This window comes from Lampetra fluviatilis, chromosome 43, assembly GCF_964198595.1.
Source record: "Lampetra fluviatilis chromosome 43, kcLamFluv1.1, whole genome shotgun sequence".
NCBI classification, from domain to species: domain Eukaryota; kingdom Metazoa; phylum Chordata; class Hyperoartia; order Petromyzontiformes; family Petromyzontidae; genus Lampetra; species Lampetra fluviatilis.
In genome coordinates, this window is record NC_136317.1 from 2,773,116 (window position 1) to 2,788,554 (window position 15,439).

At 52.4% G+C, this 15,439-nt stretch overlaps 1 protein-coding gene across 1 annotated transcript; it reads right to left on the minus strand.

Annotated features, from left to right (window-relative positions):
* Positions 1 to 3,862: 3,862 nt before the first annotated feature.
* On the minus strand, positions 3,863 to 14,942 carry KCNRG (potassium channel regulator). The gene is made up of 6 exons (XM_078875998.1): positions 14,442 to 14,942; positions 10,869 to 11,006; positions 10,013 to 10,207; positions 8,765 to 8,950; positions 7,318 to 7,472; positions 3,863 to 5,262 (listed from the first exon to the last, which is right to left on the minus strand). Exons 2-6 carry the CDS (start codon positions 11,001 to 11,003, stop codon positions 4,998 to 5,000), a joined length of 936 nt encoding a protein of 311 aa, XP_078732124.1. The 5' UTR covers positions 11,004 to 11,006; positions 14,442 to 14,942; the 3' UTR covers positions 3,863 to 4,997.
* Between the last annotated feature and the right edge of the window lie 497 nt (positions 14,943 to 15,439).

Here is a 15,439-nt window from a genome sequence, read left to right on the forward strand (position 1 = left end):
GACCCAAAAACCTATATTGTGAATAATATTGGTCGCGAAAGCCTACGTGTTAAATCGCGTGAAATATACAATACAAATCACACGCATATATATGTTTCGATTTAAAGCTTTCGTGACTGCAGGGATTCATCTTCTTGGTTCTTTCGGTAAAGTCACGTAGAAGGGAAGTAATAAAATAATATAATTTTATTACTTCCCTTCTACGTGATATTATTTTATTACTTCCCTTCTACGTGACTTTACCGGAAGAACCAAGAATATTATTATTATTATTTTATTATTACTTTAAAGCTTTCGTGACTGCAGGGATTCATCTTCTTGGTTCTTTCGGTAAAGTCACGTAGAAGGGAAGTAATAAAATAATATTATTTTATTACGTTCTTTCGGTGAAGTCACGTAGAAGGGAAGTAATAAAATAATATTATTTTATTACTTCCCTTCTACGTGACTTTACCGAAACAACCAAGAAGACATATAAATGTGTGTGTTGATGGTGTTGACCCATGGTGAGCAGGTGGGCGGCAAAGCGGACAAGCGGACAAGCGTGGAGTGAACGCGTCATCTCGCTCAGCAGCGGGCAGGCGACAACCGGCCTCTGGTGTAGCAGCACAACACGATCTGTTTGGCGTTGGCTCTGCCAGAGCGTGATGTGCTGCAGCACGAGGGCAGGGTGCTCACGACTGCCGCTGCTGAGCAGACTCACGGACACAAAGACAAAGATCCCCCGTGTAGCCTCCACGGACTTGTTGGGGCAAGTGCTGTTAGCGAGCGGCTACGAAGGCCGGAACGGCACACGAGGGGGGTGGGTGGACAGCACCACGCCCGGCCGCCTTTGTCTCCCCGGTGGCGATGTTTACTACACGCCGCGCCAGGTACTCATTTCAGGCTGAGTCGACCTAGGGGAGGCCCAGGACCGGTTCAGATGATCGTCACCGGTGTTGGCCGTGAGCGGGAATCGAACACCGGGTAGTCATGGACACGCTGGGTAGTCATGGATACGCCGGGTAGTCATGGATACGCTTGGTAGTCATGGACACGCCGGGTAGTCATGGACACGCCGGGTAGTCATGGACACGCCGGGGTAGTCATGGACACACCGGGGTAGTCATGGACACGCTGGGTAGTCATGGACACGCTGGGTAGTCATGGACACGCCGGGTAGTCATGGACACGCCGGGTAGTCATGGACACACCGGGGTAGTCATGGACACGCCGGGTAGTCATGGACACACCGGGTAGTCATGGACACACCGGTAGTCATGGACACGCCGGGTAGTCATGGACACGCCGGTAGTCATGGACACACCGGGTAGTCATGGACACACCGGGTAGTCATGGACACACCGGTAGTCATGGACACGCCGGGTAGTCATGGACACACCGGGTAGTCATGGACACACCGGTAGTCATGGACACGCCGGGTAGTCATGGACACACCGGGTAGTCATGGACACACCGGTAGTCATGGACACGCCGGGTAGTCATGGACACACCGGGGTAGTCATGGACACGCCGGGTAGTCATGGACACGCCGGGTAGTCATGGACACGCCGGGTAGTCATGGACACACCGGGTAGTCATGGACACACCGGGTAGTCATGGACACACCGGGTAGTCATGGACACACCGGGTAGTCATGGACACGCCGGGTAGTCATGGACACGCCGGGTAGTCATGGACACACCGGGTAGTCATGGACACACCGGGTAGTCATGGACATACCGGGTAGTCATGGACACGCCGGGTAGTCATGGACACACCGGGTAGTCATGGACACACCGGTAGTCATGGACACGCCGGGTAGTCATGGACACACCGGGTAGTCATGGACACGCCGGGTAGTCATGGACACGCCGGGTAGTCATGGACACACCGGTAGTCATGGACACGCCGGTAGTCATGGACACGCCGGTAGTCATGGATACGCCGGTAGTCATGGATACGCCGGTAGTCATGCAAGAGTTTCTTTTTGTTTGCATTTTGACTGCTTGTGTTGTGGTTATTCCAAACATGATCCCTTGTATAAAGGCATCAGTTTTTGTACCAGTTGAAAGGGTAAGAACGATGCCACCTTAGCAGCTGTTGATGGCCACGTGACCTCCTCTCCCCTCCACTCCAAAGGCCGTCAGCGCAAAAACAACGCAGGGATAAGCGTGCACATTAACACGCAAATTAACCTGCGTTTTGTAAACGAATACAAGCAGTTAATGTATGCACATGCACCGCGTGTGTATTGTAGGACATTGTCATGTATGAACATGTGTTTAATTAAAACAAATGTTTGTATTTTTTGTTGATTTTATTTAGTTGTTTTCATTTATTTAATTAAAAAATTTTACCTACGTGACTTTACCGAGTATGAATCCTTGCAGTCACGAAAGCTTCAAATCTAGAATTGTATTTTTAGCTCAGAGAGGTTGAAATGCTCAGGGTTTTGATGAACACATTTGCAGGATATTCTTTTTTGTGTGTGTGTGGCGATAATCGGGACCGAGGACTGCCTAGATATTTATAAAACATCGCCCCCTCATAAAACACATTTGAAATTATTTCTGGTTGTTTGCGTAATCAGACGCGTTCATCACGAAACCCGCCGCACTGCCAAATGCGCCTCCCCGCACCGCGGGGAGTGGAAACATTTTTTTTAAAGTTTGGTTAAATGTGAGGAAAGATTCAGCCGCTATTTGTGCCGTTATCACAATTATGCACGACGGATTTTTTTTCACGAATAAATGGACAATTGTTGCGCGTGTGTGTGTGCGTGCAAACTGGCCCTGTGAGCAATACCTTGTGACATGGGATTGTTCCACTTAACATCTAGGTGATCCAGCCACGCACTCCACTACCCAGCCACACACTCCACTACCCAGCCACTCACTCCACTACCCAGCCACTCACTCCACTACCCAGCCACTCACTCCACTACCCAGCCACACGCTCCACTACCCAGCCACTCACTCCACTACCCAGCCACTCACTCCACTACCCAGCCACTCACTCCACTACCCAGCCACACACTCCACTACCCAGCCACTCACTCCACTACCCAGCCACGCACTCCACTATCCACACACTCACTCCACTACCCAGCCACACACTCCACTACCCAGCCACTCACTCCACTACCCAGCCACTCACTCCACTACCCAGCCACTCACTCCACTACCCAGCCACACGCTCCACTACCCAGCCACACACTCCACTACCCACACACTCCACTACCCAGCCACTCACTCCACTACCCAGCCACTCACTCCACTACCCAGCCACACGCTCCACTACCCAGCCACTCACTCCACTACCCAGCCACACACTCCACTACCCAGCCACACACTCCACTACCCACACACTCCACTACCCAGCCACTCACTCCACTACCCAGCCACTCACTCCACTACCCAGCCACTCACTCCACTACCCAGCCACACACTCCACTACCCAGCCACACGCTCCACTACCCAGCCACTCACTCCACTACCCAGCCACTCACTCCACTACCCAGCCACACGCTCCACTACCCACACGCTCCACTACCCAGCCACACACTCCACTACCCAGCCACTCACTCCACTACCCACACACTCCACTACCCAGCCACACACTCCACTACCCAGCCACACACTCCACTACCCAGCCACACACTCCACTACCCAGCCACTCACTCCGCTACATCGTAGCTCTGTGGGCCTTATCTGGTAAAATAAAAAAAATAGTTTTTTAGAAACAAGTGTAATGATAATGACAATAAAACTGGATTCTCAAGTGGAGTTGAGTTAATGGTCTCAGCCTGCTCATCAATAGCTGTACACACACACACATACACAGAACATTATCACGATGAATAACATTTTTGTTCGGCAATTTTATTTGGCTCCAAATTCCTTCTCTGAGATTTCAAAACGCCGGCCCGTGACCCTCACGGCACGGCCATTGGGGTCGGGGCACAGCGGGTGGCAATGTGTCGCCCCCTGCTGTGTCAGATGTGGTTCTGGGATATCCACTTCCGTAGGCCTTTCCCTAGCACGGAGGGCGCCACGGTGGCTAGGAGATGTTAACGACCTCGCCTGGTACACAGGAGGTCGTAGGTTCGATCCGGACCCTGACGCCTGCTGCTGTATATTCGGAGTTTGCGTGTCTCTCTCTTATCATCACGGTGGCTATGAGATGTTAACTACCTCGCCTGCAATACAGAAGGTCGTGGGTTCGATCCCGATCCTGACGCCTGCTGCTGTATATTTGGAGTTTGTGGTGTCTCTCTCTCTCATCATCACGGTGGCTAGGAGATGTCAACTACCTCGCCTGGTACACAGGAGGTCGTGGGTTCGATCCCGACCCTGCCGCCTGCTGCTGCTGTATATTTGGAGTTTGCGTGTCTCTCTCTCCCCGTGGTCGCGAGGATTTTTCTCCGGGTTTTTCCCTCCGCGTGATGTTGTAGAAACAACATCACGCGTTGAGAGTAATTTGGCCGCTACACATTTCTACGTGACGATGAGCCACTTCGTTTAGCAATCATTTGTGACTGCCAGGTCGCTTGAGCTAGAAACCTCAGTGGGGCCTTACCTGGTAAAAACATAAAATATAGTTGACAGTATTCTTGGGTCTTTCGGTAAAGTCCCGTAGATAAGCTAAACCTATCTACGTGGAAGGGAAATAATAAAATAAATATAAAACAATCAAATTATCACGACGTTTATTGTTTTATATTAATATTATTTAATTATTTCCCTTCTATGTGACTTTACCGAAAGAACCAAGAATATGAATCCCTGCAGTCACGAAAGCGTTATTCAAGATGGCGTTTAGAGTTTAATTAGTTGATAGCTTTTCAACTTCTGCTGAAATTATGCACTCCCAGAAGGCCATTGGTGGTGGAAGAGGGGTGGGGGCTGGCGCTGGGTTGCGTTGTGATAGGTCTTCTTTACTTTCTACAATTCCATGCGGAGACACGGACTCAGAGGTCAAGGGAAAGTCCCCCTCCACCAAACCTACCCCCCCTGCTACTTCTTCGCCGGCTTGCCATTCGCCGCCTTGCCGTGCCCTCCGATTGGCTGCTCATGTCCCGCTGCCGTTGCCTTGTCGCCGTGATGCTGGCCTCCCATTGGGTGACCTCGCTCGAAGGTGTAGCACTCGACCCTGTCGTCGGGCGAGGCGGTGCGCGCGGCGACCAATCGGAAGCCCTCCCTGAGGACGGTGTCGATGAGCAGGCCGAGCACGTTCACCCCATTGGTCAGTCGTCGCTGATCGGGCTCGATCGACACGTACCTGGACGGTGAAGATTAACAACAACAAAACCGCACGTGACTCAGCAGCAACAACAACAACAACAGGAAATACAAGAGGCCAATGACTCACCTTCGAATGGCCTCACGCAAATCTTTAAACGTCTACACTACGGAAGACGCCAGGCGGTCACGTGGCATTTTCGCCGTTAAATAAACGGGCAGCATTAACCCGGGGCGGCCTGCCGGATTCGAGCGGCGACATCTCCCGGCGTCACGTGTGACTCGCCCCTGCTGCTTGCACCGTGGTCACGATTTAAAAACATATTTTATCTGACCACGTGTTTAAGGCCCACCCGAGCCGTAGAGCTCTTTTTTTGCAGAAGCGACCAGGCGACCACAAATGCGAGCCTGACGAAGTGGTCTATCGTCACGTGGAAATGTATAGCAGCCAAACACTCTGAACGAAAGTTGTTTCTAAATGTGTGAAGGGAAACAAACCCGGAGGACGCGGTTGAAAAATCCAACCCTGACGCCTGCTGCTGTATATTTGGAGTTTGGTGTCTCTCTCTCATCATCATCACGATGGCTATCAGATGTTAACTACCTCGCCTGGTATGCAAGAGGTCGTGGGTCCGATCTCGACCCAGACGCCTGTTGCAAATTTGGAGTTTGCGTGTCTCTCTCTCTCATCATCATCACGGTGGCTATCAGATGTGAACTACCTCGCCTGGTACACAGGAGGTCGTGGGTTCGATCTCGACCCAGACGCCTGTTGCATATTTGGAGTGTGTGGTGTCTCTCTCTCATCATTATCACGGTGGTTCGGAGATGTTAACTCCCTCGCCTGGTATACAGGAGGCCGTGGGTTCGATCCCAACCCTGACGACGCCTGCTGTAGTTTTGGAGTTTGCGTGTCTCTCTCTCGCCGTGGTCGCGTGGATTTTTCTCCGGGTCCTCCGGTTTTTCGCTCCACGTTTAGAATCGACATCACGCGTTTCGAGTAATTTTGCCGCGATGCATTTTGCCACGTGATGATGATGATGAGCCGCTTCGCCGAGCTATCGATTGTGATGACCAGGTCGCTTCTGGTAGAATTAAATAAATAAAAATTTCGATTTAAAGCTTTCGTGACTGCAGGGATTCGTCTTCTTGGTTCTTTCGGTAAAGTGACGTAGAAGGGAAATAATAAAATAATAAAAATAAAACATAATAAAATAATTCTCACGACGTTTCGGCCACAACGCAAGCAGCCGTCCTCAGGTGAAGCACAGGTCTGTCGGAACACAGGCGCAATGAGTCATTCAGACGCTGTCTTTCCGACAGACCTGTTCTTCACCTGAGGACGGCTGCTTGCGTTGTGGCCGAAACGTCGTGAGAATTATTTTATTGTTTTATTTTTATTATTTTATTACTTCCCTTCTACGTGACTTTACCGAAAGAACCAAGAAGATAAATAAAAATAGTTCATAATTTAACACAGGGGTGGGGAACGTCCGGCCCGCGGGACGTAAAAGGCCCGCGAAATCATTTGGTCTGGTCCTGCCAAGACAACCGCAGGCAGGACTCGAAATTCAATACATCTCGGAGCAAACCTGGAAAAGCAGTTGCGAGTAGCAGCAGCAACATCATCATCAACCATCACACGCCTCGCCAAAGAGAAGCAGTTCCAGCCATCGCATTGGGGGCGAATTAACTAAATGTTTGACCAAATATAAACGGGCTAGTTTTTAAGTTGATAATCTTGAATGTCCCGCGAATGATGGTACGAATATCCAAATGTCCCTTGGCAGAAACAAGTTTTCATATTCTTAGGTTTTTTCGGTAAAGTCACGTAGGTAAAAAATTAAAATTAATAAAAGTAAAATAAAAATCACGACGTTTCGGAGGCAACACAAGCTTCCGTCTTCAGGTGGAACCGTCACAGCACGATAGCTGTATCAAGTGAGAAAAATTCCTAAAACACAGTATTTGTATATATACTGGTTGAGGGTGACAGGAGCGAAGGTAGACCCTGAATATTATTTTGTGAGTTTCGGTGCGGCTGAAGCACGCTGGACTTGAACAGCTGAGTGATTCTGGCGAGGTCGTGGCCGACCTCACGAAGCTGGCGCCAGTGGAGGAGGGCGCCGGGCCGCACTGGAACACGAAGTCGTGGTGCGAGGGCCTCTGCAGGGCCACGCGCTCCAGGCTGGCGGCCGGGCCCGACGACGACCACGTGGGGGCAGCCTGCAGCGGCCACCCGGCCCAGCTCTGAGAGAGGGGGGGGAGGGGGGGGAGGGGCGGGGGGGAGCAGGAGGAGCGGGGGTAGCGGGGGGGGAGGGGGAGCGAAGGGGGAGGGAGGGGAGGGGACAGCGGGGGGGGGGGGGGAAGAGGGAGGTGGGCGGGAGGGGTGGGAGGGGCGAGGGGGCTCGGGAAGCGGGGGGAGGGGCGGGGGAGCGGGGGAGCGGGGGGGAGGGGGTAATGGAGGGGCGGGGGGAGCGGGGGGGGGGGAGGCGGAGGAGCGGGGGGGGTAATGGAGGGGCGGGGGGAGCGGGGGGGGAGGCGGGGGAGCGGGGGGGAGGGGGAAATGGAGGGGCGGGGGGAGCGGGGGGGGGAAGAGGAGGAGCGGGGGGGGGAGCGGGGGGTGGTAGCGGGGGGGGGCAGAGATGGAGGCACACGAGTGAACACAGAGGAAGGGCGCAGAGTCGCGACCTCCGTTGTTGTGTTGAACTTCTTTCGCACCGTACGTAGCCAACCAGACCCCGAGGGACGGCTCTGCATGCAGTGAAGGTGCTGATAACTGGGCAGCAGATGGCTTACAACGGCAGGGTGGCGAGTGGGCTCCTGTGATTAGCAGGTGGATCTGCTGCTGCTGCTGGTGCATGTGGCGCTACTGCTGCTGCTGTTACCGGGTGATGCTGCTGCTGGTGCAAGTGGTGCTACTGCTGCTGCTGTTACAGGGTGGTGCTGCTGCTGGTGCATGTGTAGGTGCTGCTGCTGGTGCAAGTGGTGCTACTGCTGCTGCTGTTACCGGGTGGTGCTGCTGCTGGTGCAGGTGTAGGTGCTGCTGCTGCTGTTACCGGGTGGTGCTGCTGCTGGTGCAAGTGGTGCTACTGCTGCTGCTGTTACCGGGTGGTGCTGCTGCTGGTGCATGTGGTGCTACTGCTGCTGTTACCGGGTGGTGCTGCTGCTGGTGCAAGTGGTGCTACTGCTGCTGCTGTTACCGGGTGGTGCTGCTGCTGTTACCGGGTGGTGCTGCTGCTGGTGCAAGTGGTGCTACTGCTGCTGCTGTTACCGGGTGGTGCTGCTGCTGGTGCAGGTGTAGGTGCTGCTGCTGGTGCAAGTGGTGCTACTGCTGCTGCTGTTACCGGGTGGTGCTGCTGCTGGTGCATGTGTAGGTGCTGCTGCTGGTGCAAGTGGTGCTACTGCTGCTGCTGTTACCGGGTGGTGCTGCTGCTGGTGCATGTGTAGGTGCTGCTGCTGGTGCAAGTGGTGCTACTGCTGCTGCTGTTACCGGGTGGTGCTGCTGCTGGTGCAGGTGTAGGTGCTGCTGCTGCTGTTACCGGGTGGTGCTGCTGCTGGTGCAGGTGTAGGTGCTGCTGCTGCTCGTGTTCGTGCTCGCTGGAGACGTGGACGCGCTCCGCGAGCTCCAGCACGGAGTCGGCACGGGAGCCGAACACGCGGAAGAAGGCGGCGCCGCCTTCCTGCAGCGAGAAGCGCACCTCGAGCAGCTCGGACCGCGACGCCGCCTGCCACGTGGAGACACGGGGGGACACGGGGACGCAGAGACACGGGGAGACACGTGGAGACACGGGGAGACACGGGGAGACAGAGACACGGGGATGCGGAGACACGTGGAGACACGGGGAGACACGGGGCGTGAAGACACGGGGACGCGGAGACACGGGGAGACACGGGGAGACACAGGGAAACAGAGACACGGGGACGTGGAGACACGGGGAGACACGGGGAGTGGACGGGAAGACACGGGGACGCAGAGACACGGGGCGTGAAGACACGGGGAGGAGGGGACATGACGATGATGACGATGATGGTGATGACGATGATGGTGATGATGGTGATGCTGATGGTGATGATAGTGATGATGGTGATGATGATAATGGTGATGATAATAGTGATCGTGATGATGATGATGATGGTGATCGTGATGATGATGGTGATGATGGTGCTGACGATGATGGTGATGATAGTGATGATGATGATGATGATAGTGATGATGATGATGATGGTGATGATGATGGTGCTGACGATGATGGTGATGATGATGGTGACGATGATGATGGTGATGATGATGATGGTGATGATGATGATGGTGATGATGGTGATGATGATAATAGTGATCGTGATGATGATGATGGTGATCGTGATGATGATGGTGATGATGGTGCTGACGATGATGGTGATGATAGTGATGATGATGATGGTGATGATGATGGTGACGATGATGATGATGGTGATGATGATGATGGTGATGATGGTGATGATGATGGTGCTGACGATGGTGATGATGATGATGATGATGGTAATGATGATGGTGCTGATGATGATGACGATGGTGATGATGGTGTTCACGATGACAGTGATGATTGTGTTCACGATGAAGGTGATGATAGTGATGATGATGGTGATGATAGTGATGATGATGATAGTGATGATGGTGATGATGATGATAGTGATGATGATGATGGTGATGATAGTGATGACGATGATGATGATAGTGATGACGATGATGCTGCTGATGCTGCTGATGCTGCTGATGTTGCTGACGATGACCAGAGAGGTCCCACCACCTCCGCCTGCTGCACGGCCCGCGCCAGCGCGTGCAACTCGTAGAAGACGGCCTCGCGTCCCAGCGAGCGCAGCGCGGGGCCCTGCAGGCCCGGGCTGAGCGCGCCATCCCGCAGGAAGGCCAGCACGTGGCGGAACAGCGTCCCGTCACGGTCCACGAACAGCGGCTGCTGCTGCTGCTGCTGTCCTCCTGATCCCTAGAGACAGCACAGGGTCAGAGATGCTACTGTTGCTGTTGTGGCTGTCCTGATCCCTAGACACATCACACGGCAGATATGCTGCTGTTGTGGTTGATCCCTAGAGACAGCACAGGGCAGAGATGGGTTACAGAGATGCCACTGCTGCTGCTGCTGTCCTCCTGATCCCTAGACACAGCACAGGGCAGAGATGCTACTGCTGCTGTTGTGGCTGTCCTGATCTCTAGATACAGCACAGGGCAGAGATGGATTACAGAGATGCTACAGCTGTTGTTGTTGTGGCTGTCCTGGTCCCCAAACACAGCACAGGGCAGAGATGCTGCTGCTGTTGTGGTTGTCCTGATCCCTAGAGAGTGCACAGGGCAGAGATGCTGTTGCTGTTGTTGTTCTTGCTGATCGCAAGACACAGCACAGGGTCAGAGATGGGTTACAGAGATGCTGCTGCTGCTGTTGTTGCTGTTCTTGCTGATCGCAAGACACAGCACAGGGCAGAGATGGACAACAGAGATGCTACTGCTGTTGCTGTTGTTGCTGTCCGGATCTCCAAACACAGCACAGGGCTGAGATGGGTTACAGAGATGCTCCTGCTGTATACCAGGCGAGGGAGTTAACATCCCCTCGCCACCGTGACTCTCGCTGTCTGGGTGTCTTCGCCACCAACCTGTCCGTGGGTGCCGCGATGCACGAGGCGAGCGAGCAGCGAGTCCGGGTACCGCGTGAGCGTGGCCAAGGAGGATGAGAAGTTCGTGCCGCCCACATTCAGCACCACCGGGTGAACAGCTCCGGGTTCTGACATCACCTGATGGGCGAAGGGATTCATCTTCTCGGTGCTTTCGGTAAAGTCACGTAGAAGGGAAGTAATAAAATAATAAAAATAGAACATAATAAAATAATTCTCACGACGTTTCGGCCACAACGCAAGCGGCCGTCCTCAGGTGAAAACCAGGTCTGTCGAGGCGACAGCGTCTGAATGAAACAGCACACGAGCTTGGAGCATGTATATAAGCTGGGCGCCTTGACAAAGGAATTTGCATATCAACATGCCCGCTCGTGTGCCCTGCCGCCTAGGGCAGTGGATCTTCTCAACCTGGTTTGGCTACTGCCGCAGCTAGTTTACACAACGAAGGCTCATTCCTAACAGCGTGTTTCAGCCGCAGCGAAAGTCACAAAAATAATATCCAGGGCCTACCTTGGCTCCTCCCACCCTCAACCAGTATATATACAAGGACTGTTTTCTTGGAATTTCTCTCACTTGATACAGCTACCGTGCTGTGACGGTTCCACCTGAAGACGGAAGCTTGTGTTGCCTCCGAAACGTCGTGATTTTTCGATTTAAAGCTTTCGTGACTGCAGGGATTCATCTTCTTGGTTCTTTCGGTAAAGTCACGTAGAAGGGAAGTAATAAAATAATAAAAACAAAACATAATAAAATAATTCTCACGACGTTTCGGCCACAACGCAAGCAGCCGTCCTCAGGTGACTTTACCGAAAGAACCAAGAAGATGAGTCGCAATTTTTATTTTATTGCTATTTTACTTTTATTAATTTAAAATTTTTACCTACGTGACTATATAGGTGTGTTTTTCAGAAGCGAACTCACCACAAATGATAGCTCAGCGAAGTGGCTTATCATCATGTGGAAATTCAAAGCTGCCAAATACTATAAACGCGCGTCTCACCCATATCCGGAAGAACGGCGCTGCCGTGCCAACAGAGTGGAACAACGCGCGCGTCCAGAATAAACACCACCTCATTCGAGACCCAAACATCGTCACACCTCCTCCTGGCTTCGATATTCCTCCTCGAAGACACCGGAGTGACCATCGACCCCATCGCAACATCAACGGGCCGATACGCACGTCTCCTGCTTCAGTGGAAATTTAAAGACAGCCACAGTGAGTGCGATTGTGTCCGTGCAACCCACACTACGGACCTAAAAACACATTCCTCCTGCGGAGGGAGCTGGTAGGAACGTTGGGTTGCTCGGTCAATGGCCAGGGTCAACGGCGGCGTGGTGTATTCTGCAAATATGGCCGACTGTGAGGGCGGGCACAAGCCGGCGTGAGTAGGTTAAACGTTGAGTTTTATAAGGGCACCACGGGGTGACCAGCCCCTCCCCACCCAGCCCCACCCCTCCCACCCCCCACCCAGCCCCACTCTCCCCACCCAGCCCCTCCCCGACCCTCCCCACCCAGCCCCTCCCCACTCAGCCCCTCCCCACCCTCCCCTTCTCACCCAGCCCCACCCTCCCCACCCAGCCCCTCCCCACCCTCCCCACCCCACGCAGCCCTTCCCTCCCCACCCAGCCCCTCCCTGCACGACGGACACAATAATCCCCTGTGGGCTGGTGTAACCAGGAGGTTCCTACCAGTGTAAACTCACTGGAGTCTGCGCTCCTTCGACGGAGGAGGAGGGAGAGCAACACGACTGGACCTCTCTACCTGGAGCCCTTTCGTCGTGGCGAGCAGACCTCGGCAATGTCATGAAGTGCCAGTCGAGTGTTGTTTGATGTATTTATTTGACCAGGTAAGGCCCGCTGGGCTTTGCAGCTATTTTTCAGAAGCGACCTGGCCGCAACTGAAGTGTAAATTTATAGCAGCAAAACTACTCTGAAGCAGCGTTCTTCGCTACTCTTCTTATCGACACTTTCGACGATAAGACATCATCAGCGTGAAGGTGCCGCCACACAGTTGAAACCATTGTTGGGTTTGTGACGGCAGCGCGATGATGATGATAGGGGTGGTGTTTTCACTCTTTGTGTATTTCGATTTAAAGCTTTCGTGACTGCAGGGATTCATCTTCTTGGTTCTTTCGGTAAAGTCACGTAGAAGGGAAATAAAAAAATAAAAAAATAAAACATAATAAAATACGCTCCAAGCCTGGTGGTGTTTCATTCAGACGCTGTCTTCCCGACAGACCTGTTCTTCACCTGAGGACGGCTGCTTGCATTGTGGCCGAAACGTCGTGAGAATTATTTTATTATGTTTTATTTTTATTATTTTATTATTTCCCTTCTTTGTGTATTGTCAGGGGCCGCCCTAAAGGGTCGCCAGGGGCCGCCAGGATCCTTGGAACGAAGAACGCCGCTCGAAACGCTCCGTTTATAAACGTGGAGGGGAAAAAAAACCAGAGGACCCGGAGAAAAATCCACGCGACCACTGGCAGCGAGAACATTAAAACCCCAAATATCCAGGGTCGAGATCGAACCCACGGCCTCCTGCGTACCAGGCGAGGTAGTTAACATCTCCTAGCCACCGTGAGCAGGAAGTGAACCACCCCACAGGGCCCTCGACATGGACACATCCACGTCGACAATTGCCCCGGCGCGACTACGAGCACTTGACGATGACCCTCCGGGACAAAAATGCTGCGGTGCTCGATCAAAAACTACGAACGACCGCGATAATCCGCCTGGCCGTACGAAATGTCACGATTCGTACAACAAATGTCAATGGAAGCAACGTCAATAATTACACTGGTCAACAACAACAAACATTTTTTTCTGGCCTGGACTTTTGCAGCTGTTCTAGACTAATTTCAGGGTGCTGATTCCAAATCTGATCTCAGATTTGCTCTATCACATCTCATTTTATGCTATCGGCATACCCCGTTTTCATTGATTTTACCCGAAATTAACTCTGTCACTTATGATTGCAAGTTGTTGCGAGTCAGCGACTGCTTTAGTGTTAAAATATGGTGCTGTATTTTTAGGATAGTGTGTTTATAATATCATTTATGTAGATATCCACATTTATTTAATATTTTTCTTCCGCAGTTTTGATTGAAAATGCAATATTTGATATCTCAAAAAACCTGATGTGATCGACAAAAACTGATGCCAGATTTGGAATCAGCACCCCAAAATTACCTTAAAACCTCGATTTAAAGCTTTCGTGACTGCAGGGATTCATCTTCTTGGTTCTTTCGGTAAAGTCACGTAGAATGGAAATAATAAAATAATAAAAATAAAACATAATAAAATAATTCTCACGACGATGATGCTCTGTCTTATCGACAGACCTGTTCTTCACCTGAGGACGGCTGCTTGCGTTGTGGCCGAAACGTCGTGAGAATTATTTTATTATGTTTTATTTTTATTATTTTATTATTTCCATTCTACGTGCCTTTACCGAAAGAACCAAGAAGATACATTAAAACCGTTGGAATACCTTATGCCAGAAAAAGTGTGTTGACCAGTGTTATCAACCAACGACAAGTGCGGAGGAGGACTCACCTACTGAAGCGTTCACACCTCGCTGACAACCGCAACCTCCGCTGCTGATCCGAGCCGCGATCTTCGTAATCCACGTGATCCACGGGCTCGACCGACTCGAGAAACGTCGCGGCTCTCGATTGAGTTTCCCCGGAGAAGTGAATGCGACCGGGAAGGAAAAAACCCCCAAAAAAACGAAAGTGACAATTGTGGTCAATGATGCGATGGCGCAACCTTCCCCCCTGCTCCACTCCGCACTCCCAAATCGCCACCGGCGATCTCTTGTCCGGCTCACGCAGTCGCAGTCTGGGTGCTAAAGGCGCGGCTGCTCACACGCGCTAACAGCACTTGCCCCAACGGTCTGTGAAGGCTACACGGCGTGGGTGGGGTCTTTACCTTTGTAGCGTGCGGATCACACTGTTCTTGCAGGTGAGCACTTGCAGAGGTTGTGTAGCCACCTGGTGTCCTAGGCGACTGAAACCAACGCCAAGTCTCCACCCCCTCGTCGTTCTCTGCACCCCTCTCGGCGTCACCGCGGGTACATCACAAACCCCTTCGGCTCCCCTCGCCACCCCCACACCGTGCCAGCCAAGGCCCCCCTCCCCCCTCCACATCGCGGGTTCGCAACGACATGCCCCGAACGAACACGTTGTGTAAACAACACATTGCAGAGCACTGTATGGGAACATTGTGTGTGTGTATATAGTGTACTCGTAAATCACGCCTGTAAGCGTTGGTGGATCGTCGCGGTGGCTAGGAGATGTTAACTACCTCGCCTGGTGTACAGGAGGTTGTGGGTTCGATCCCCATCCTGATGCCTGATGCTGTATATTTGGAGTTTGCGTGTCTCTCTCTCGCATCATCACGGTAGCTAGGAGATGTTAACTACCTCGCCTGGTGTACAGGAGGTTGTGGGTTCGATCCCGACCCTGACGCCTGCTGTATATTTGGAGTTTGCGGCGTCTTTCTCTCTCTCATCACGGTGGCTAGGAGATGTTAAATATCTCGCCTGGAATACA

What these genes read in the sequence shown, in the direction of transcription:
- KCNRG (XM_078875998.1), bottom strand. Translation starts at nt 11,003, where the DNA reads ATGTCAGAACCCGGAGCTGTTCACCCGGTGGTGCTGAATGTGGGCGGC. An exon ending in ATCGCGGCACCCACGGACAG is followed by an intron (nt 10,208 to 10,868) that starts GTTGGTGGCGAA and finishes TGCTGTCTCTAG; the next exon opens with GGATCAGGAGGACAGCAGCA. An exon ending in ACTGGCGCCAGCTTCGTGAG is followed by an intron (nt 5,263 to 7,317) that starts GTCGGCCACGAC and finishes TTCACCGTCCAG; the next exon opens with GTACGTGTCGATCGAGCCCG.